We start from the raw sequence: 21,503 nt of genomic DNA on the forward strand, positions 1-21,503 counted from the left end.
TGTCATTGCTGAAGAACTATCTGATCTTTACTCCTGGACTAACAGGATTTTCTGACCTCTTATGTCAGCTTATTTAGAAAGTTCAAACATATGGGGTGACTAGATTTTCAATGTGAAGGACCAGAACCACCTGTAATAAGGGAACCCACAGAAGATACTTTACCTGGAGTTCAGAGAAGCTTTAAGGTGGTAGCTAAAAACTGTTGCAAGTTTAAATTTTGGTGTTGGAAGGCAGGAAAGAGGGCGGGAGGGGGAACAATCCCAACAGTAACAGAAATGCTAGGTCACCCGAGATAGCACCATGGCCACACATTGCTTATAAACACAATACAGGCTCACAACATCCAAGAGGGGATGCAGGCTAACGTGCAAAAGTGGCTGCTTGTAACCCACAGTCTCTTTATGCAAACCTTTCTGACACTTGCTCTCTGTGGAAACCTACCACGCTCACCAAAATGTCTCAGGTTGGCTCTTAAATTTCATCTTCAGCTTCAATACCTGTTCTTCACCTGTTTCCTCATTCTGTCTTCTAGCAGCTACACCACAGCTTATACAAAATAAACAAAGACAACCTTCAGTTTCTATCTGAGAAACAAAGTTTTAAGGAAATTCAAAATTCTTTGCACGGAAATATAAGACAGTCCTTCCAGAGGGGTAAGACTTGATAGGTACATACAAATTCACAGATAAAATTGAATGCATGAAAGCCTTTAGGCGAATTAAAAGGCACTGTTAAGGCTAAGATACAGTAAATTCTAAAAGGCAGTCCTAAGAGCTTCTGCAAATTACTAGAAAGGAACACTATGGAAAACAATGCAGAATGGCTAATTTAAATCTGTTAATATCTTTTTTTTTCCCTGTGATTTTTATTAAGAAAGACAAAAAAGCCTTGCTGTGTTGCAGTCTTGATTTTTTTTTTTTAATGAATGTAAGCAAGAACTGTACATGCAGCACAGACATATAGACAATTATAGAAAGGTCAAGAAGAAAGAAGGCGACATTGACCTCGTGAATGGAAAAACAGAAAAATCACACTAGCGCATGCTCTTAAAATATTCCGCATTTTTGGAGGAAAGAGCTTCTGCACCGCAATAGGTGCAGTCTCCTCAAGATTTTCAACAGTTTAAAAAAAGTGTGAATATTAATAGAGCATGAAGCTGAGCTATTAATAGATTAGGCCTCTGGGGTGAGCATAAAAGAGACTCAAGGAATACACAGCATGTTAAGCCAGCTAACTAACGGTACCACGGCAGGAAAGTGTGTATCTATACTATTTAACTGCTGCTGCTTCTGCAACTATGGCTTGGGGATACTGGGCAGGGCAGGAAAGAGTAGATATTTAAATCACCCTCTTCTCTTCTTATGACTTGTTAACAAAAAAGCAGGTTAAAAAATGTATCATGTGCTTTGCAGTAACAGGTAATTAAAGATGTCGACAGCGTGTAACATGTAAGGGGCGCATTTAAGACCACTTTATCCAGCCAACACTTTAGCCCTTCCTGATTCCTGCATCCTCCACTGTGCAGGCTTAACATTCTCTCAGTGCATCTTGTTTTGTACAGACACCACTTCAAGTTTTGATAACACCTTCTACACATTCTCTAAACACATCAAAACCAACATCATTCATGCATTTTCCCAGCCTTCCTTTTATATAAGCATTTTCTTTGTGACAAAACAAGGAAGATAACCATACTTTCATAAACTGACATTGATCTCTAGTTAATATCTTCAGGCATTCAGGGAACAAGACATTCGTTGTCAGTAACGTAAAATAACACACACAGGATAGAAACGAATGCTACGTTTGCATAAACAACGATGGGTCTCTGAACCAACCTCCTCTGCTCTGGAAGGAGGTCGTGGAATTGCAATAGAAAGTTCTGGTTCTGCAAATACTTTCTCAGGTGTTGGTAGTGGTTAAAAAAAAAAGGCAAACTATTATAGCAGTACTTGGATATAGCTGTTACAGACTACAGACATAAGTAGGACAAGTTTTATTAATAGATGTGACATCTTTGCACTGTATTGTGCAAACATTCAAGGAAGTATTCCTTGAATGTTTGCACAATACCCTAACAAATACCATGTAACAGAAATGTCAAGACTTCTCTGTCCTATACCCATATGTCAGGAATATAATATATTCCATCTACCGCACAAAATGGTAACTAAATGGGTGAAATTAAGCAACCACTGCATGTCAGGAAGAATTCACCTAGCCAGTCTACAGTGGCTGAAGCACATCCATCTGCCCGTGGGTTAACATCTCTCATAAAACAATCACTCCGTCTCTGATCTGCGAGTCCTGCTCCTCAAGGCAAACCTATAAACCCCTTTCAAAACAAGCCTGGGAACTAAAATTCATAACTCCACTGGGTTCAGAAAAAAAAATGTGGGCTCAATAGAGATACTGGATTTATGGCACACTATAACATTACCTCACACTAACCCCTTCGCATGCCACAATGTATAATCTACCAGGCTCCCTCCTTCCCCTAGGAGATAACCTTATCATCTCTTTCTTTCCTCTCCTACCTCCCTTGTAAGGAAACGATTTCTTTGGGCTTGAACAGAGGCAAAGTAATGACATTTTGTGTAGCTACAGTCCATTTTGCTTAAATGAGCAGGTCACATACTGCACTCTTTTCTTGTTACCTCTCCCATCTCAATACAAACAGAAACTCCGTCAGACCCTTGGTTATTGTGGATGGGATACCACAAACAAAGAGGTGTGAGAATGTAAAAGGGCATGAACCACAGAGTGAAAAATGAGAAGGTGTTGCGGATGAAAAATTTCCTAGGGAAAGAGCTAAAGAGCAAACAAACCACTTTTACTTGGATTCCTCCAAGACAAATATAGACAGTGGGCTATGATAATACTGCAGTTTGGAAGAAAAAGCCCAACTAAAACCACAGATGAACACAAGCAAGATGGGATCTGAAGAATCATCAAGCAAGCAGTAACAGCCCCCCTCGCCTTATGACTGGAAGCTTGGCTGATCAGTTGTGATCAAAACCTTGCTACCTCACATAGGAGATAAATTGTTTTCTTACTCTATTTTATTAAAGCAGGTAATGAAATGTAGCCCATCTGTGTGGAACAGTTTTGGGGTCTCACCTATAACTGCTTGCCCACTCAGAATTGTTGGTATACCACACTCGTGAGCATTAACTACTTTTTCTTTCAGAAATGGTCTAAAAGATACCTACTTCACTAAACGCTAAACAAATCTGAAATACACTTAGTTTTAAAATCCACGGCTTCTATTTTAGACCTGAGAAAGGGCTTGCATATCAAAACGCCTAGTTTTCTATACTATACCAATTAGTCTAATAAAAAGTATTACCACTACCCACAAATCTTGCCCTTCCAAGAGAACATTAAAATTATCAGAATATGAAAAAGAAAACAGAACATAACACTATGCACGGTATGAATAAGTAGTTTCGGTTTTACCAGCTCCAAAAGACAGCAAGATGAAGCAAAGAGCTCAGCTGGTGATACTGTAAAGAAATTTTTAAAAGTAAGAGCACACACCACCAAGAGGATCCTTCAAAAGGAAAGCCAACTCAATTTTCTTACACTTGTAACTCAAATATATAAACTGGAGCACAAACTGCTTTTGAAATACATTTAAAAAAAAAAAAAAAAAAGAAACACAGTGAGGCTCTTTAAAAAGAAAATTAGGATTTCCAAAGAAATAGCGCTTACACCATCATGGTGTGCATGTTAATGTGCAAACACACAAATGTTGGCAGAAGAATAAAGGTCTCAGAGATGCCGAGTTCTTATAAGCCTCTCGAAAATAGACAGATAGAGAAAATAAATCTATTACAGCTTCCACTAAGAAAAAGGCTCCAGAGGGAGCCCCACTGTATTACTGGATACCAGAGAGTCCACATGGGGCTTTGGTGTCTAACGAACTGTAAACAAACGAAGTCACAAGAAAAGGCTTCATTAGTTCTGCTCCTTATAGAACTAATAGATGTGCCTTTTAATGCATTATTAATTCATTGAACTCATTGCCAAAAGATGGAAGCTAAGGACTTAATTCAAAAAAAAAAGAATACAAGGAGAAAGCTAGCAACCTTTATGTTTGAGAAGTTAAGGGATACAAATTAAAGCCTAATGTTTAGGACAGTAAGATAATCACAGAAGGTAAAGAAACAACCTTAGTTATGGACACTTTGTTCTGCAGCATCTGGTGCCCACTCCCTAGAGAAACAATTTTGCAATATACGAACTCTAATCCCGGAATCACACTGCAAGAAGTAACCTACATGTCTCTCAGAAATTCTCTTACATGATTTGAACCAATTCCTGCTCAGGCAAGCCCTCTCTCATAGGACACAAGTGTGACTGGCAACTTTTGAGACCTGGTCACTGACCTAGCACTCATTTTCCATCCAGGATTCATAAGAACTCAAATTTTTCCAATTATAATAAATCAAAGTTGTCACTTATGAGGTCACTGATGTATCTTCATTCTGCCCATAATCTTTTTCTAGTCCTTGTGATCATTTGGAGTATGGGTTTTACTCCATCCATCAATTATTTTTTTTTAATAATGTTTCATTCTGGAGAACCCACAACTTTTGAGATTAAGTTTTCTATTTTAACTAGTCCCTGCCCAAGCTTGCGCAACCAGCGCAAAATACTCAGTCACTGAGCACTTGGGGTTTCAGATTATATATGGACCACGACAAGAAGTTGTATCCTCAGATGAAAACAGTATGCCCATGCTTTTTGCTCACTGAAGGACAGTGATTTCAAGCACAGCTTCGTGGATGGCCAAGTTCTGGCTTCATTCACACTAGTATGACTCAAACTCTCTTAGGGTGAACCCAGGTGTTACCTCACTGAAAAATATGCCAATTAAGCACGGAACTGAAGTCTGAAAATTTCAATTATCCTGTTTTATCCCACCTAAAAATACAGGCTGTATGTGTTGGAAGACATGTCCCAATGGAAAGTATTTCAATAATGAAGAATTTCATTGCTTATGGCTCTTCCCTTTTTCTTCTTTGTCAAGTCCCTGATCATTTCCCTCACTGCTTCTATGTAACAGCACATTCTGGTAGATGAGAGGTTTTAAAACAGGATTACCGCTTTGGAAACTGTGCTGCTAGCTAGCGTTTTCTTACCCACCCCCCCACCCCCCAAAAAAAAAAATATTTCTACATTGTGTTTGAGATAGACCAGTCACCCATAAGACTGAGTCCTTCAGAAACAATTTACCATAATAAAAATTGGTCCGTCCCCATCATATTCATTTTACTGGTGAAGCAGGAAATATTTTCTCATTCTACTATCTTTATTTTGCAAACACAATAAAACAATTTCTCTCAAAATATTGCACTGCAAAAAGTCCAAGCAAGACCAAGCCCAAGTCCCAGAACACAAGATGGAAAAGTGATTCTCCTATGGAATATGCTCAGTATTCAAATTCCAGATCCAAGGGGATCCAGCTTCTCCCCCTCACTTGGAACATTTGAAACAAAATAAAGCAAACAAACAAAACCTAAGCCAGTTTGCACATATTTTTATTTCTGGATAAATATTAAGAATTCAATGAGAAATCTGGAACACTAAGTAGGTATTGCCCTTGGCTGCATGTTTCTGTTTGTTTTGAGTTAATTCATGAGGAGGTCAAACCAATGCAGAACTAGATTTACACTGAAAGAGTAACACTCCTTGTATAATGTGTATGAGTTGCAAATCAAGTGATAATGTTCAGAGCTGCCACACAGAGTCAGGAAAGTTTCACACAACGTTTGGGAAGAAATCAGAAATAGTCCAATCTCTGGCAGAGCCACCATATGGAGTTTACTGCAGTAACATACGTTTTGGCCACTCAGCATAGCTCTGCTGCCAACAATGATAGACTGAACTATTTCTTTACAAGATATATTCCTACAGTCAAACAATAAATCCTAACCAGAGAGGCTCAGACAGTTCATCTGAATCTTTAGAGTAATAAAAGGAACAAAAGAAAAACATCACACTTCAACAAACCCTTCAGCATCCACAATGGTAGAAAAAGATGAAATAAGAGCACGAGCTCCTAGCACATGGCATGGGATGCAAAGAAATACTCACATCTATTCAGACAGTCATGGATTTATCTGTATCAGATCTCTCACTACATTATGACCCTTTGTTGTCAGTGTGGTCAAAAAAATAAATAGGCAGCTATCTGTGGGAGATCCTTCAACTTCCTTAAGCCTCTCAAGTTATTGCGTTCTATAGTTATTACAGAAAATAGGAATGCAGAGACAAGACAAGCTCCAAATGAAGGCTCATGACCATCACACCACCTGGCATGGATGTTAGCTACCTCACGGTCTCCACCACTTCAGAACACACGAACAGTTGAAGTGGAAGAGCTGATCTACTGTAAGGATGTGCCTTTGCTTGCCTTATTGAATCATGTGTCCACAGCCTACACCAATCTAAGGCCAGGTGAGAGCTGAGGGATTTAGCTGGGGCAGCTTACAGATCACCCCCACTGCCCATTTCTCCTCTGTTCCCCTCCTTTGTCCCTCAGCAACTGCTGTAAGCCTTCTTCAGCTACCTGGGCACAATGTTTGGCTAGGTAACACTCCTGCTGGCTACAGGACTTCACAGTGATGTTGCCAAGGAGCTTGCACATACTCTCTTCTGCAAAAAAGGTTGAAACTACTTCATCCATCACAGCTGTTTCCACTGTGAACATCAGCTTAAGAGATACTTCAATTGCTTTATATGTTTTTAAATCAACAATTTTCACACATTTAGCTATGACAACTTAATTTAGCTGAAGTATTTCAACGCCTTTTTTTAACTTAAAAGTTCTTGGTAACTGCTTACACTTCCACTGTAAATCCAGCTCCAGCTGCTTACTGCATGTTTCAAAATGCAGATGCCTCTGAAATCTGGTCCTATAAAGCAAATGCAACCCCTTTACAGTCAGTGCAGAGACTGACACTGACTACAGTAAGTTTTGGATAAGACTCTACAGCTACGTCATTTTACCCTGGTTGTATTCTCGCCTGTCAACTTCTTTTCCTTTGAGTTGAACTGAAAATTGTCAATCATATTCTACCTCAAGTTATCAGTTCAGCACCTATAAAGAGCTTAAGCGTTCAGACCAGAAGAGAATGGGAAAAATAGCAGAATAAAATGCATTAGAAAGGCTATCAATTTGCTGAGCCCACTATTGACTTTCCCTGAGTATATGATGAAATCTGGAAGGCTTAACTGATTTCTGCATCTGTCATTCTTACCTAAACTCATTTAAAAATAATTGCTAAGCCCACAGAATTTTACTTGCAAAGAAGGAATCAACACTGGTAGATTATTCTTGGGAGTTTGCGTATGTAACACCTACGATACGGAGTGCACTCACCAAAGACATAGTACAACTAATCAAGAGCAGCAACGAACAAGATTGCTATCTGTCAAGGCTCCAGTCTGGATTATCTCATGCAGCCACAGGGCTTTTGTTACCTGTGGCTTCTTACATGTGCCTATCCATGCGTTTCTAGAGCACCCGTCTACAGGAGCTGCAATCTGGAACGATAGCTACTATCACAAACACAAAACACTCTTAATTCCAAAAGGTGCCTCTTAAGGCCTCATCGTTTTTAAGAAGAGAGAAAAGAAACAGACACATCTGTTACTGCAAGCTAAATAACAATTATGTTATCTACACATAAGGAAAACGACCAAAAACTGAACCATCATACACAATTACATGCCGGAAACATCATTTATAGTGCCATCTTCATTACAGTTTTTCTCCCTTCTTTTTGTTGAAAACACTAAATAATATATAGAAATCTTCCTGTAATATGGGAATTTGGTCTTTATTAACGTTTTGTAGAAAAACCAAGACAAAAATTTTTTTTTTAAATAACCACTCTGGATGTAAAAGTCTTAATATCAAATTTCTGACTAAAACCAAAAAGGAACTACTAAAAACACAGGATGGTTGAGATATTTGTATGTTGATACAGCTCTTCACTGGGAGAAAAAAGTAAACAAACAAACAAACAAAAAAAACCACTAATGCAAGTCATTTAGCATTCCTTACCTTGGAACCTGCCAACATAGTTCTCAGCATTTTTGTTCCTTTTCCAATACCAACCACTGCAAAGACAGAAGGAGAAATGCCACTTCAAAACCAGCTCTGCAGTTCCCTTATTCAACACCATTCACTACTAAATATTATGCTAGTCAGAAATACAGCCTTTCATGCTCTTGTATATAGAGTCAACACTTACAAGAAAGTCTCTGATGTTCAAACAACATGGGACTAGTGAAAGGAAAAAAGTCTAAAGCAGAAGATAAATAAGCTTCACCTATTGTTAAAATGCTTTAATTCAACCCCTGGATTTATTTATCTTTTAATCACCAAAGAAATGGATAGTGCAATTAACACCGTCTCTTGTTTGATGAATGCTATGTCTCACTAATAATGAATCCAGCCTTCGCTGTAACTAAATAGCCCTTTTAAAGGTTGATAGTGACCAAGAGTAATACAGCCAAGATAGCATAATGAAATTGTTTATCAGGCTTACAGCAAGAAAATAAAATAATCAAAAGGTCCAATTGCCTCTGTCAAAAATCTTTTATAATCAAACCTTCCCATTATTGTGTATGTACAGACTACTGTCCTTTCAATCTTAAACCAGTATTCTGCTGACCAGCAATCAGTCAGCTTTTCATAAAAGGAAGAGACAGAAAAAGAGCTCTATTTTATATTTTACTTTAAAGCTTTTTACAACAGGGTGCTTTCCTTGAATATGCTTTCCTATTGATTTTCTCCACATATGGCAATCCAAAGAAACAATGAAAATTTTAGAAGAAAATTAGTTTTGTGTACAATTCATGGAATACGTAACAGCTTATGTCCTTGATTTTAATAAAACCACAGGAGTTAAGGGACCTTTCAGAAAATCAGCTTTGTGTTAACCAGGAGCCAGTACCAAAAGCATCAAACTGACAATGAACTTTTTTTTTTTAACAAATACTTGTTCTCTAATGCTTCTCAATCTTTACACTCTGAGACTCATTAGATTATGTCTTATTCTTGATTACTTCTTCTCTTGTTCCTGAGGGTTTTTAGTCACACATGCCCTTGTGCTTCTGCTTTTATGTACCTTCAGTTCAGCCTGTTCCTGTCATATTTGCCAGATAGGAAAGAGCTGCAACAAGGCTGAGAAAAGGAGATAAGCACACAGATAAAACTTTATAACCAAGCACTCCTCTTGCAATGTGATGACATCACTGACACTTCAACATAACTGCTGAGCTGAAATTTGCTGCAGAGTGTCAGGAGATTCAATAGAATAATTTTAAACAGACATTGAATGCTTTTGTGAACAAGACACTAACAATTTTCCCCATTAATCATCAGCTTGTGTGGCATGTGTATTATTGAAAGTCGACATAAACTAAACTTGCCAGACTACACAGAGTGTAACGAGGTTTAACTGAACTTTTAATTTTGATACTTTTTCATCTTTTCTTCTACTATGGAAGCATAATTCGTAACTGCCATATAGAAACAAGCCAAATATTTACAATTCCCATTGTACAGCAAGAAACCCTAAACTGGAACCACAACCCACAGACTGATATTAAAAAAAGATATTCACTATGACTTGACCTACAGTTCCTTGCTTCTTGCATCTAAAATATGAGACCTAACGTTGAGAAATAGAAGTTGAGCCCTAGCTCCTGCCACCTTCCACGTGCAGTGGAAGCCATAGATGGGGACAGACAAATGATTTTCCCTCTCAGAAAGCAGTCGCTCCAGGCTCCTACCAGGGCAGGGCCATCACATGTCAGCTGGTCTCTAAGCTGCCTTTCAGTCACATGCCACAGATCACTGACCTCTGTCTCCAAGGTCCTTCCTCATCTACATTTGCTGTCAGTAGGAAGAGAAATATAGAAGTATATTTTCTGATGAAAAGCACTGCCCAGTTATTTGCGGTACACTTGGCACACTAAGCAAGACTCTCTATCAACTAATTCCATAAAGAAAGTTATAGATATGCAGTACGTTAAAATTCGGGAAACAGCAGTATAGATCAAGAAAAGTTAGAGAAAATAAATTCTTCTATTATGCTACTGTCCATAAGGAAAGAAAGCTTTCTGCCCTACCACCCTATCCCAAAAAGCAGCACACATTTTCTGAATAACTTGTTTCAGTTGTGTCCTCTCCTGTCTCCTCATTATCTTACCTGAACCCACAAGAAATCTGGGCACATTCCCTTTCCCACTCCTCTCCAGTTTTGTCCTTTCCAATCTAGCTACCATTGATTTTTCTCCGTGTGTTCTGTATGGCAGTGGAATGAAAGATCCTGTGCCTTTTTTTAATCAAACCATAGCATATTAAGGTGATGCACTTCTCTGTCTTTAGCAAGCACATCAAGCCCAAGTACTTTTTGTCATGCCACAGGAGCAGGCTTTGGAAACTGCTGGATATCAGAGAACAGTAGGAGAAGCGATTAAGAAGCACGAGTGATTTTTCTTTTCCTATGGATCAATGCTGTTGACTTCCCACAATGAGCAGTAGCATGCTCAAAGGGAACATCTGTGTAAAAGGAAAATGTGCGTTTCAGCAATACACACCGTATTCTCCAGTGAGCGGCCACACAGTACAGGAAATTGGAACAAAACGAGCTTACTTCTGGCCCAAGAATGTTACATTTTGCAATGTTCACAGGTGACAGAGAAAGACAATTACCAGCCTACAGGCCTCTACTAGCAACAGTCTCAGCAAAAAACATCCCCTTGAAGCACAGCTCTTCTTGGGAGAAGTCATTACATCCAAACCCAGTGGATTTACTTTCAGTGTATACTCATAGTTGTACCTGCTGATTTTCAATAACAAAAAAGTATTGCTGTTATTTCTTCTAGTCAAGTAGAGCTACAAGGCTACGACTTCAGCAAGCTGTAGTTTGCATGTTACTTATCAACAAAACTGTTGGTGACAACGTATGACACTGGAATAATCCAGCCCAACAGTCACACCCACAGCTGAGTTTTCAACACCAGCAACTGACACATCCTGTTCCTTAATAAAACAAAGGAATTCAATAAATGGATTGCTATCGAAATTAAAAGGCAAAATCTCTTTGATGACTCTTCTTTATGAAGCACAACAGGACAGGAAGCAAAAACTGTTTCTGTGCTGAGTCTCAAAAAAAGCAGCAGCTGAATTGCTCTTGTACATCTTTCATTTGGCGAGTATTACAACCCAAAAGGCTCCCTCAAATCCTAGAAAAGCATTAGTTTAAGAACAAATACTTTAGAAAATTATGATGACTATAAATCCCCAGCTTAAGTAAAAAAAGCCATCAACTTCTGAGGTAATTTAGAATTCATTACACAAGAGCCTGTATTTTCATGTAATAACCAACAAGTTATTTCAGGAGTTTGGGGTGGGGAGGAATATAGCCTTCATACATTATATGCATGTAAAAGCATATGTAGAGGAAATTTAAGCCAGACCACTCTTCCACAGTAACCTGTCCTTCCCGCAAAACCACAAAGCCTGACATGTGTATCCCAAATTGTTCCTCCACCTCTGATTTCACGTAGGCATAAAAATGTTTCCTAAAATCATCTTTTGATGACTGTATTTATATTTTTCATTACCCAGAACTCCTGCCGCTGCACTGTCCAAAGTTCCACCATGTCCCATTTTCAAAACCTGGTTTCTTTTGTTCCCATTTGTTTGCACGCCAGCTTCTGCAAATAGAAATTGAAAGGAAGCATTATAGGATAACCTTAGAACATAGGAAAATTAGCACATATTTCCAGACTGCTAAAGGAGACAAAAATCAATTATTTAAACTATGAATTAATAGTGCAGAAATTGCTGTACTGAATAAGACCAATGGTTCATCTAGATCTACTCCCAACCTCAAACAATTTGCGAGCTATTTTCACTTAGATTCTAATCAAGTCTTACGTACCATTATAAACAGACGTTCAGAAAATACTACTAGAAAACCTGGCTGACAGTTCACCTGTGAAGTTTCATCAATAATGCATGCAAGAACTAGCAGCTGAGTCCCTGAAATCATCTATTATACACAAATTTTATGCTACATAATCTGAGCAATTCTTGTTGTATTTACTTCCATGCAATGGGTGATGCTTATTCACATGTACGCGGTCCTATGAAAACTCTGCAGTGAACTGAACTTGCTCACTGCTGCTTTCAAGCTGTCAGAGCATCTCAACCCACCATACTTCCTATGCCGCTGATGACTCCAGGAATTTTGCAGAGTCCAAGGCCCCTTATTTATTAGTATTAAAAATGACAAATGCTCTAAGCTCCCTTACCTATTCCTATTATCTCTTCATTATGCCTTTCACTTCAGGGAGTCAGACATAATCCGGCTAAATCTCTTCCATACAAAGCTGAACTGAAGTCCGTGCCTACACTACAGTTCACTACAGAGTAATTCAGCCTGAATAAGCGCTCATCAGTCTGAAAATATGTTCTCACTTCATCAGCAAGTGCCCAAATGCCCAGATTAGATGCTCAAGTCCCCATATCCATTATAAACAGAATCTAGGCCATAGTCCCTCACACCTTTGCAATGATCACACTTTTTTCCCTAATATCTGACACCCAGGCTTCCCTGTACTCAGAAAAAGCAGTTTCTCCAGACTGTGCCCAGGACTTTCAAACTCCTCAGAACACCGTGGTTTTCACTCATTTGGTGATTTTTCTTTTTTTAATGGCAAGAGGCAGTGGGACTGAAGCAGAGCATCCTGCCATTGCTGCGCTGCAGCGATGCTGCTGACACCCATTCTGGCAGATGGGTGCACGCTGTCCCTTGGACCATGCTCGACAGCTCTCCAGGCAAGCTGGGATCCCCTGCGCTGGGCACTGCAGGACTGGAGCTTTCTGCTGGGACAAATCTCATCCCCATTCAAAACGAAGGCTCACATCATGCTGTACCTTAGATACGGCCTTACAGCTCACCGTTCAGCGTGACCAACGCACTGAGTCTTGCAGGGACCCAGCAGCTCCACGCAGCGAGCCAGAACATATCCAGGAACGGCTCCATTCCCCAACCTGGGCCACGCCATGGCTGTGAACCACCACAAAAAAAAAAATCAAAAACTAGTTCTCCTTTAGTTTTCTGAATGCTGAGAAAGGGGGTGCAGTAGCTTGACAGGGCATCCTATCAAATGCACACACTACCGCACGTCGCCCATCCCACAGCCACGCCGGGTAGGGCATCCCTGGCCAAAACACTCGAGGGCTAAACGCGTGTTCTCTTCGGACCGGCCTGCTCCTGCCCTGGGACCGCGGGCAGGGCCTACGCCTACCTCCCTGTCACCATTCCCTCGCTTTACCACCAAACCCCTACCTCGGCCCTCCAGGCCCAACCTGGGAGGCCCGCACTTCGCCTCGCCTCGCCTGCCCCGGCCCGCAGCCCGGCCGCCTACCTGCCAGCAGCCTCTCCTTCAGGAGGTTGAGGACGCCGGCCGAGGTGGGCCCCTTGGGCTTGTACACCGCGAACAGCCCGCTCAGAGAGAAGAGCTTATCGGCGGACTTGCCGAGCACGACGCCGCCCGCCTCCCTGGCAGCCATGCTCCCGGCAGGCCCCGCCGACCAGGGCAGCCGGCCCGCCGCCACCACCCGCCTTCCGCCCCGCCCGGGGGCCGCTGGGAAATGTAGTCCGCCGGCGAGGCGGCCGCGGCGGCGAGGCCCTGAGGGGGGCGGCCGTGAGGGGAGGCCGGGCACCCCCCAACACGGCCCGGCAATCAGCGGCAGGGCCGCGCCGGAGGGAGCCTGGGTGCGGCTGGGTCCAATCCTAGTCTCAGACTTGGTCAACGGTTTATGTCTAAGGATTATATGTATTTAGCAGCAACTTAGGTTTATTCACAGTAAGGAGAGAATCACAAGAATTTAGTAGTAACTATTCATTGGTCCTTTGGCCGGGGCTGCACGGCCGCGCGTCCCCTGGGTGGTGGACAGGGGATCCCTCTCTGCAGGGTGCACCGGATAAAATTGAAGAAGGTGCCGCAAACCAACGCAGCCTAAGGGAAGGCCACCCTGACAGAAAAACCACTGGCCCTCCAAGTCATGGGGGTTGGGCAGGAGGCCAACTACCTCCTCCCGGAAAAAAAAAAAAAAAAGTTGCAGAAACGACGAGCATCAACTTTCAAAAAAAACAGGGATGTAGAAAATCAATAACGAAGTGAGGAGGAGGAGATGGAACTGGATCGGTCATGTCCTGAGGAAAAACCCGACAGAAGACTGCGCTGTGGCCCTTGGGTGGACTCTAGAGGGAAGAAGAAAGCGGGGTTGCCCAAAAACGACCTGGTGTCGGATGGTGGAGGTTGAGAGGAATGGTGCAGGCTGGAACTCTTGGGAAGCGGCACGGCATGCGGCCGCAGACCGATCGAAGTGGAAGAACGATGTTCGCGCCTTGTGTGCCTCCTGGCACTGAGAGAATTCAGATTCAGATTCATTGGTTACTCTAGCATCTACAAAGTGATTAAATAAAGCTCACTACAATATTTGTACAACACACACACACACACACACAATCACACAATAGGCCTAATAAAAGGTACCTCTTAAGATCCCTCCCGAGTTTGATATGCACAGGTAAAGATACCCATCAAAAATTCCCCGCGGGTTCTGTGAAATGCTCACTTCGATGATTGTCTCAACTGGGCTGGAGATCAGCCTGGGCTGGAGATCAGGGCTGGAGATCAGCCCAGGTCCTCTCCTGGGCTGGAGATCAGCCTGGGCTGGAGATCAGGGCTGGAGATCAGCCCAGGTCCTCTCCTGGGCTGGAGATCAGCCTGGGCTGGAGATCAGGGCTGGAGATCAGCCCAGGTCCTCTCCTGGGCTGGAGCTCAGCCTGGGCTGGAGATCAGGGCTGGAGATCAGCCCAGGTCCTCTCCTGGGCTGGAGATCAGCCCAGGTCCTGTTGCCAGGCCTCCGTATGCAAACTTAGGAGCTCGCAGCTCTGAGAGGCGTCCCGCTCCGAGGGAGATGCTGGCGCAGGCCGCCACGGGCCAGGAGAGCTCAGAGGGTCTCCTGTGGTACCGCTGTTTATAGGGTTGTGAGATGATTGACTTTAGGCATCAGTAAATTTCCATTCTGCCCACAGCTGCGGTCGGTTATTGCCGAGTTCTCATTAATCTCAGCAAGGCAGGTACGATCCTCCCACACCGATCCGCCCGAGTTATGATCCACAATGAGATGTTCCCAAGCTGTCCAGGGGTGACTGATTATGCCAGGCGGGATCAAGGCATTCTTGTTCCCCAGCTCAACCATGCAAGAGTGCCTGGTACAACCAAGGGGCGCCTGTCGCCAGACTCATTGCTCAGAAGCCAAGCCTTGGCAGGGGTCCCTGTGGTCGTGAGGTGGTCCAGAGGAACGGGGGGACGCACCACCACACCAGTGGGGTGTCTGGTGTGGGACGCCTCCCGCTGGGAGTCCATCAGTCCAACCGAGGTCGCTCTAGGTAGCTCCACCAGACGCAGCGGTGTGCTGCAGGCATCGCCAGGGAGGTCTGCTAACCGGTGTGGCCCCCCGCCACCCATCGCAATGTTAGTCGTCGTACCTTTGTTGCCCGACTTGAAAGAATTATATTCTGCTGACTAGTTGCTGAGTCCATTAATCTTCTTGCCTTTGTATGTGTCATGTAAGAGAGTACTGGGAAGGCAGGCTTCTCTCAGAGCTCTCGCCTCCGTGCAGAAGTGCAGCGTGTGGGCTTTCCTCTTCAGGCCTCATTTGTACAGACTCATTTCTCTGACAACACTTCCAAGGCATTTAAGCAAGCGATGCTTGAGCAAGGCACCAAGAGCTCGGATGTTTCATTCATGCATTTCATTTATTCACATGTAAGAGCCTGCAGATGAAACCATGAAGAGACACTGTTACGGAGAAATAAATATGTGATTAGCTAAGGACTATGCATGTTCCCAGTCCTTCCCAGAGCTTGAGAGAAGCAAATCTTCCTGCACAGAGCAGGATCAAGGTCCCTGTGTGGTTTTTCAGCCTGTGCTGGAGTCGACAGCTCGCTCGGTGCCTGCTCACGCCTTCCGCAGCAGCGGCACCGGGCCCAGAGCTTCCAGCTGCTGGCTGCTACCGCCGCATCCATGAGATGGGTAATGGCTTCCTGCTACCAGCAATGCCGACCAGCCTCCCCTGCACGCCTCTTGTGCATGTTATTAACCGGGCACCTTATTTGCTTAAATCTCATCTATGTAGCTGTAATCTGGCTGTGGAACTATTTGCTGTTACCATAAGCTGCGAGGGTGGATTCCCTGGTGAGTGGTACAGGTGGCCATCATTGCAGGACATGGAAGTGAGGTGTCAGAATCCTTCTCCGGAAGATAAAATGGCAAAGCCACGCTTGGGTAAAAGGTCAGCAGGAAAATTACTACTGATTTACATGGAGTTAAAGTTTAAGCGGAGCTGTGGAAGGCATGTTGTAACCCATGATGGAGTTTTTGTTGCAGACATCGTTTAGTCAGGCTACCAGTTTGAAAACTATTCTCGCCAATTCCCTGCTAAAAAGAGCTTAAACACAGATTGCTCTGTAAGCGGGCTCAAGCGAAACTATTTACACATTACTATTACGAAGCGGTGTTAGTAAGCTTTGGAGCAAGGAGATTGCAGCCCAAGGACTGAAATGCAAACCTGTCACACCATCATGGCCAGCAGTATCACTGGGTCAGCAGACTGCTCTGAAAACATCGCGAAGGATCAGAGGGAGATTATGCAGAATTGAGAGCTCTGCTGTTGGCATAAAGATGTCCTTAATGCAAAGAGCACCTCAGCTCTCCAGTAATGCAGGGGCAGATGGGGCCTGTGACAAAACTCCCTGTACTGCCTTCTCAGATGGATCTAAGCTGAGAATTGTCTGAAATGACCTGACACAGGCATAGGGCATGAGCTGAAGGTCAGTGTCTGACCTCTAATACTGTTTCCACAAATTGCAGAAACCTTTTTTTTTTCTTTTTTTTTTTTGAGGACAGGGTTTCAGGTGTCTAAAGAAACTACCCCTGCTCTCATTTTTGGTATTGAGCAGGAAGTTCTTGTAGGCCTCCCAAACTTCTGCATCAGCAATTAAAACACAACACTTTTTGTTATTGCAGCAGATGGAGTCTTTGAAGGCTTAAAAAGAAGAGGTTTGCTTTGACTTCAGTGGGCATTGGATATGGGCCCAAAATAAGAATTGTGAAAAACTATTAATGACTGTCAGTATTTTAGTGAGCTGGAAGTATAAGTGTACATAAATCACACATGGCGCTCTTCATGGGGCAAGGTTATTCAGCATTCAAAATGGTGGGAACGATGTACCAAACTGTTCATCTCAAGGGCATTATTTCAGATTTGCCTCATGTTGCTTGTGATTAAAAGTCATTACCATCTGCTCAGTAGCCTATTTGAAATGAGATGTTTATCTCCGACGATTCCTAGCCAAGTCAGGATCCACAACAACCAAAAGCATGATTAGAGTTACTGACTTTATTTGCAACCTTAATAAAGGGGCTCAGTAAATGGCTGAAAGGACGATGTTGCTTTATGCATGAAACATGGTAGGTCTAGTAGTGGCAGGCCAAATCCTCCACTCAGGTCACTGGAACAGCACAAAGTAATGCCTTGAGGATCTGATGCAATTATGCTTTATAGAGAAGAGATAATGGGTAGTAGCTGTAGTATGTGCAAACAGCAGATGAGTGCTATTACAGAAGAGGAGAAATCCGTTACTTGCTTGTGCAGAAGAGAGAAGCAAAATTTCCTTCTACCTTCCCCAGAAATTTCCTTCTACCTTCTCCACACTTTTGTGTGCTTTCAGACTGGCTTTTTTCTGAGGCAATGCTCACAGACCACAATGCAGAAGAAAATGATGCTGCATTACAGCTTTTAAAGTAGATTTAGTAGCAACAGGCCATTTCTGTATTTGTGTTCACTTTATGATTCCAGCTTTATCCTATATATCCAAATCAAAGCAAATAATTGCAAGGAGGTCAATGACGGCTCATGTTCTTCCTGTAAAAACAAAGAGTTGCGGCTGTTTGACAGTTCAGGTCCTACATGTGTAAACTGCTCCCTTGTCAGCTAGTGGAATTTCGTCTGTAATAGGAACTATCAAAGCCTGAAATACATAGAATTTTTTTTCCTCTAACTGTTCCATCTGTTTGGATAATAAGGCGTAGATAAATAATTCTTCAACTTGTTAGTTCATTCAGTCCCATTCAGATGGGCACAAACACATAATTCATCGTGTTTGAGTGCTTCTTCTGAACAAAAGTAGGTTCTTCAGTATCTCGTTGAACTGCAGCAATTTTGAAAAAAGAATGTCAATTATTGCGTGCAAGGGAAGGATATAACTACCCATGACATACACTAATCCTAGGTTTGGCAATTTTTGTTAGTCGTTCTCCCCATGAGAAAAGGCTCCTCAACTGCAAGTATTTAATGAACAGATTTTTGTATTTTGTTCAGAACAAGATTGGTAGTTAAGGTTTACACCAATTTGGATTTTATGTCTAGGCTTTTGTTTATTTTTAGGAATATTTTCCTTCCACCTTTATTCTGGCTTCTCTGATATTACAGGGATTATTTTTAATTGAGAATAGTTTAGACAAGAAGAGGATTTGATTAGCTGATTTAATGCAGATTTATAGTGTCAATTTGAGTTGAACTGGACAGAATATAGTAGGATCCACATGTTTTTAGCTGTTCCTTCTTTATGTGAAATGCAGTTCTGGCAGTTAGCTAAACAAGAGAACAGCAATTTTTCCTGATCACTGGTAGGTCACAAATGCTGTAGAGCTACAGAGAAATATGATACAGATATGATTTCAATTGCTCTTTATGGACCCTTTCTAAACATATTGCATTAGTAAGTGAGCACAGATCTATTATGGACTGAGAAGTTACTTTGAATGTCGGATACATGCCCAGGTGTGTCTGTAATGACAGAGGACTAAGCATGGTCTGGAATCAGAAGATTCAGTGATGCTGAGGGGAAGAAAAACAAAATACATTTTGCAGATCTTTGATTTTGTTGCTAATAAAAGTCTCAGTGGGATTCTCAGTTCTTGTTCAAGTTTGCAGAGTTTCTTTTTACAGTTGCTGTCAAAGAACTAATTTTCCAAGAAGCTGCATCCTAATTAGGAACAACGAAGAACTCACCGGGTGTGCATATGAAAGAAGGCATCACATGAGGGATTGTTTATATGGACAATTCAAGTCCAACTTGCCCCTTTGTAAATTCAGAACATAAGGTTAAAAGGACCTAGACACTATTAAGTCTGAGAAGCTGCTAAATGCCATGGCTAGAAAACAGATTCAGCAGTATGAATTGAAGTGAAGTGTGTTTTCTTGAAAAACATTCAATCTTGATTAGAATATACTGGGACACAGGAAAAAAAAACCAGATATGTAGCTTCACTAGTAGTTCAAATTTATACCTGTTTTCTCAACTGGCTTTGTACAATTTCAGCATTCAGATAAATATGTTCATAATCAGCCCTTTGGCAACTCGTTCACAGCTTGTGCGCTCACATATAGACTCTGATTAATGGTTTGTGAGATGAATGTCCAGCAAAGAGAGTACCTGAGAATACACCTCATATGACCTCCTTCCCTCACCTACTCATTTGAGTGAAGGAACAGATTTTACCTCCAGAAAAAAGCCACCTTCAACATCTAACATCAAAGTCACATCAAAGTTGAATAAATATTGTGTGATTTTCTTGACACAAGGAAGCTAAAGCTTATGAAGCCCCCATCTGTGGAGAGTTAAGAGCTTCTCTTCCAAAACATTCCTGCGCTTCCAGATTCAGTGTGCTCTGGCTTCAGCGGTGGCAGAGCCATCTCCTCTGCACAAACAACTGAGTCGGTTCAGGTCCCCAGCCCACTACTGGAAGCCTATAGCAAATGCTTAGGGAAAGTATAAGAATGTAGACTGCAAGGAGTTTCCTTCTTTCCTTAAATACCCAGCTTCTCCTTGTCAGCAGCTGGAGGTATTTTTAGCCAAGGCTTCAATGTGGACTATTATATTTAACCATTGTCAATGAATCTTCCATCCATTGTCTAATCTGCCTAATTGCTTCAAAGCCATATGTAAATTCAGCTTTTACTCTCTGGCAATGACTTTCTCAAGTTAGTTGGAGGTTGTATGAAGGAGTCCTACTCATTTTGTCCTTTATTTTGAGCTACCTTGACTAGCACTCAGTACCTCCTGATTTTACTACAATGAAAAATGAAAAATTCACTCATTTATTTCCTCCATCTTTCTCATGATTTGAAAGGCCTTAAATCATATCTTGCTCTCCCCTCATCTGTCTCTTCTCAATTTGAAATATCCTGTTAAGTCTTTCTGAAGCTTTCTATTTAGGTACTCCTTGGACAGAGGCCATTTGTTGATATAGGGTGACCAGTATTTTACTCAGCAGTTAAAATATGGCCATGTTATGGTTTCATAGCATGGCATGACAAGACCTGCTGTTGTGCTTTCCATTCCTTCCCAAAATTCTTAGCACCTGATTTACGTTTTTCATCTCTTTACAGGGTGCAAAGCTTGGCCTCCTGGGCACAGCTGGAGAGCCTCTTTCTGCACCAGTAAGATCGTGTAGCATCATTAGCAGAGCTGGGGATAGATGGTAGCAGGTGTCTCAAGCCCTCACCATGCTTTCCTGACTGCCTGACACTTCATGTATTGCAAGTGAAGCTGCCTGATGCCTGGTAGCTGTTCTCTTTCTCCCTGCATCCTCCATCTTCCATTGCATGGATGCTTTTAGGGAGTCTACTGGACAAGCACACAAGTTATACTGTTGGGGGAAAGAATAATTCTCTGCCAAAGTAGGACAGCACGCGTCATTATTTGCTTATTAGTCTTTCCTCCCAGTCTGACAAGTCTTCATACCCTTCCCAAGAATGGCCCGCACTGGGTGACTCACAGCAAAGAAAGTAAACAGCCAGCTGAAAAGCATTTCTGCAAAAGGCAGTTAGAAGAAGCACAGAGATGACGGTTCACTCCACATTAGGGTCTTGGAGTTACAGCCCAAAATGTAACAATTTCTTAAAAGCTCTGGTCTACCATGTGCTCATAAGAAGAAAGAAATATCTCTCCTCACACTGAAGAAGGGCTGTCCAGAAACCCTACAAAGAGCAATGGCTAAGCACCTCAGGCTCCTCATGCCAAGAAGAGTGGGAACATAAGTGGAAGACCTCCCCGCAGACATGACCTCAATCAACAAATCTCTCCTCTAACTGGAGAGATCCCCACAACAGTCATCCCACACACAGGCAGAAACTGGCCTTTCTCAACCTAACTCTAACCTGACAGTTTTCTCCAAGCCACCTTCTTCCTTTTGTTCCCTAGAAAGATTCAGTCCTTTTGGCTCTAACTGTTTCAAAGAAAGACACACTCCTCATATTTGTCTTCTCCCTGATCATTCACCCCTTGCAACTGCTCCTTAACATCTGCATAGCTTAACACCTTCT

General features: G+C 42.2%; 1 protein-coding gene across 4 annotated transcripts in view; it reads right to left on the bottom strand.

The window, feature by feature from the left end:
* The window catches only part of TRUB1 (TruB pseudouridine synthase family member 1), a 29,196-nt gene extending 15,575 nt beyond the window's left edge, over positions 1-13,621 (bottom strand). For 3 of the 4 annotated variants that reach the window (XM_082309197.1, XM_082309198.1, XM_082309196.1), the window contains exons 1-3: positions 13,466-13,621; positions 11,654-11,746; positions 8,079-8,134 (exon numbers count right to left, since the gene is read on the bottom strand). In XM_082309197.1, the coding sequence (XP_082165323.1) occupies positions 8,079-8,134; positions 11,654-11,746; positions 13,466-13,610 (294 nt within the window). In that variant the 5' untranslated portion in view covers positions 13,611-13,621. Of the gene's footprint in view, positions 1-8,078; positions 8,135-11,653; positions 11,747-12,995; positions 13,105-13,465 lie in introns of all 4 variants that reach the window. The other variant, XM_082309199.1, reaches the window with a different exon arrangement.
* Between the last annotated feature and the right edge of the window lie 7,882 nt (positions 13,622-21,503).

Source organism: Platalea leucorodia, assembly GCF_965183815.1.
Source record: "Platalea leucorodia genome assembly, chromosome: 4".
Classification (NCBI taxonomy): domain Eukaryota; kingdom Metazoa; phylum Chordata; class Aves; order Pelecaniformes; family Threskiornithidae; genus Platalea; species Platalea leucorodia.